Here is a 2,703-nt window from a genome sequence, read left to right on the forward strand (position 1 = left end):
GACTGGAAAATGCTGTATCAGACTCACAGTCAACAAACACTGCAGAACTTGTGGAAAAAGCAAATTCATCTGGCCTTTCAGATAACACGTTGTCCAGTAAGTATAAACGGAACAAGAAGAAAAAGCACAAAATAAAAGAGCAGGAGGATGCAGAGCCTAATGCAGTTACTCATAGTGTGGACAGTGTTCATTCGATTGAGACGGATCAGTTCAATGAGTCACAAACTACTGAGCTGACACTCAAAAGAACAAAAAAGAAGAGAAAAGACAAAGAGAGGAAAAAGACATCATACATAGAGGAGAATGGTACTACAGATATCCTGTCAATTGAAACTTTTGAAGCTATTGAGACTGATCACCTTGAGCATTTACAGACATCTGAGCAAACTGAACAATGTCCCTCACCTAATGTAACTAGATTAAAATCTGTGAAGAAGAAGAAAAAGAAGAATGGCAGTGAAGAGTGTCAGTATGAACCTGTTGATTTTGCTTTGGATGTGAGTTTGGTGTCTCAGTTTGATAATGTAACTCATAGATCAAATACTCAAACTGTTGAAGAAAGGCCAAATGATGTTGAACATTTGGAAAGTAATACAGAAGCTAAATTAAATGACACTAAACACAAAAAGAAGCGGAAACGGTCAAGTTTTTCTATTGATTACAATTCTGACTTCAACTCTTCTGCTGCACAAATGCGAGAAACTGTAACACCCGAGAGGAAGATGAAGAAAAAAAGATTCTGATTGCATCACAAATGTAGGCGGTGAATGGACTTTGGAATGTTCTTATCATACAGTGCAGTTTTTCTGAAAGGCCTCAGAGTTCAATGTCGAAACCACCTGAGATGATTCCAAAGAAACTGAAGAGATAAAAAAAGTGAGGAAATGAATGAAAGCATAAGTCACATACTGGACGATAGAGCAGAATTATGGACAAAGGGGATTGACTCAGTCATACAACACAGCAATGCAGACAGACAGGCCAGCATTATTACCTCATTGTGAGATTCTGGGGTTTCTGCAGATAATACAAAGGCGAAAAAAGAAGAGGAAGGCGTAAACTGAAAATAATATTAAGGAAATCTCCATGTTTCCTAACACTGACTCGCCTATAGCGGTAAATTGAGATTACACACCCAAAAGACTTGAAAAGCAGAGGCAAAGGTGTCATGACAGAGCAGGTTCTGTTCAAACTGAGTGTAATGGGAATTTCTTTTAGTCATACAAAAAACATGATACATATGAAGAGAATAACCTAAAGGAGGGATCAAGAGAATCATCTGCGTCTCAGACTGATGTGTTGTTGCACAACTAACATACGAAAAGATGAAAGCACTGAGAGTTTCATTCATAATAATGGTGTATTAGCTCTAAGAAAGAACACAGGAGAAGGAAAATGATAGAAAATAATTATGCAGAGGTTGATATGTTGTGGTTTTAGACCTCAGACCTTTAGACCTTCAGAAGAAAAACAAGCCAATCTTAACCTCTCTGACATTCAAGAGAAGATTAGCCAAAAGTATTGGTAAAAGATTTTCTGTTCAGGACAAATTTTTATTTAATTTATTTTTAGATAATTGTTTGTGATGCTCAGCTTGATTTCATTTAAAGCAAGATAAAATAATACAAAAAAGTATTTTGGTAGTTCATTGTTTTACAAAACATATTTCCTGAAATAACATACATACATCTGTACATTTATTATTTTTCCTTTTGTTTTGTAGAAATGTATATGATCAATGATCTGGGGATCTTTTAAATAAGAAAAAATAAATTAATTCAATTTATTCATTCATTGTGCAGTCATATTATACAGTGTCATCTAGAACACAGTATCCATTTTATCATCAGAATCAGCATTTTTATAGAGAATCAATACATTTGGTCAGTATAATTGTGATCTTAGAGTAAGCATATAGTGTCCATAATGGTAATGTACAGAGAAATAAAATGTAATGGGATTCCCCCATGTAATAAACACATCTTTACTGACCTGATCCAATTTATTTTTCATCTAATTATTTATTTTTTCAAAAATGTCTACATTGCAAAATCTTTAAAAATGTTTGAGTGGGGATATTTTTATGTGATGATTGTTTTATGTTTAACTCATTTTTTTGAGGGCTGAAAGGGATAGTTCACATATACCACTTTCTTCTGTGGATAAGAAAAAATATTTTGAGAAACATCTTTTTTTGTTTCCTGTCCATGCCATGCAAATCAATAAGGAAGCAGGACTGTTTGGTTACCAACATTTCTTCCAAATAACTTCTTTTATGTTCCACAGAAGAAAGTCAGCCATTAAGTCATACAGGTTTGGGACCTCATGAGAGTGAGTAAATCATGACAGAATTTTTAATTTTGGTGAGCTATCACTAAAATCCTAATATTAATGGTATTTCATAACAGCACCTCAAGTCCACGAATTTGAATTTATTAATTAGTGAGCCCATGTTTGGAGATCTTCAGATGATTCTTTCTGCATGTTATGTCGTTATGCCAGTAATTGGTGGCATGTGACTGTATGAGTGAGTCAATTAATTATTTACTAAACCAGTTTCAAAGACACATTGGTTTATTCAGGAATGTGTGTTGCAGTAGTGCAACTGTTGAAGTTCTGTTTATTTTTAATTAATTTGTTCAAGTTTATGATGTATAAAAGACACCCATTTGTGCTACTGTCATGAATTTCAGCACTACTGTG

At 34.2% G+C, this 2,703-nt stretch overlaps 1 protein-coding gene across 7 annotated transcripts in view; it reads left to right on the top strand.

Moving 5' to 3' along the window:
- The window catches only part of pho (phoenix), a 36,399-nt gene extending 34,403 nt beyond the window's left edge, over positions 1-1,996 (top strand). For all 7 annotated transcript variants that reach the window (XM_051893738.1, XM_051893735.1, XM_051893736.1 and 4 more), the window contains one exon: positions 1-1,996. This exon is cut by the window's left edge and continues 2,803 nt beyond it. In XM_051893738.1, the coding sequence (XP_051749698.1) occupies positions 1-743 (743 nt within the window). In that variant the 3' untranslated portion in view covers positions 744-1,996.
- The last annotated feature ends 707 nt before the right edge of the window (positions 1,997-2,703 follow it).

The sequence above is a fragment of the Ctenopharyngodon idella genome, chromosome 5, assembly GCF_019924925.1.
Source record: "Ctenopharyngodon idella isolate HZGC_01 chromosome 5, HZGC01, whole genome shotgun sequence".
Classification (NCBI taxonomy): Eukaryota; Metazoa; Chordata; class Actinopteri; order Cypriniformes; family Xenocyprididae; genus Ctenopharyngodon; species Ctenopharyngodon idella.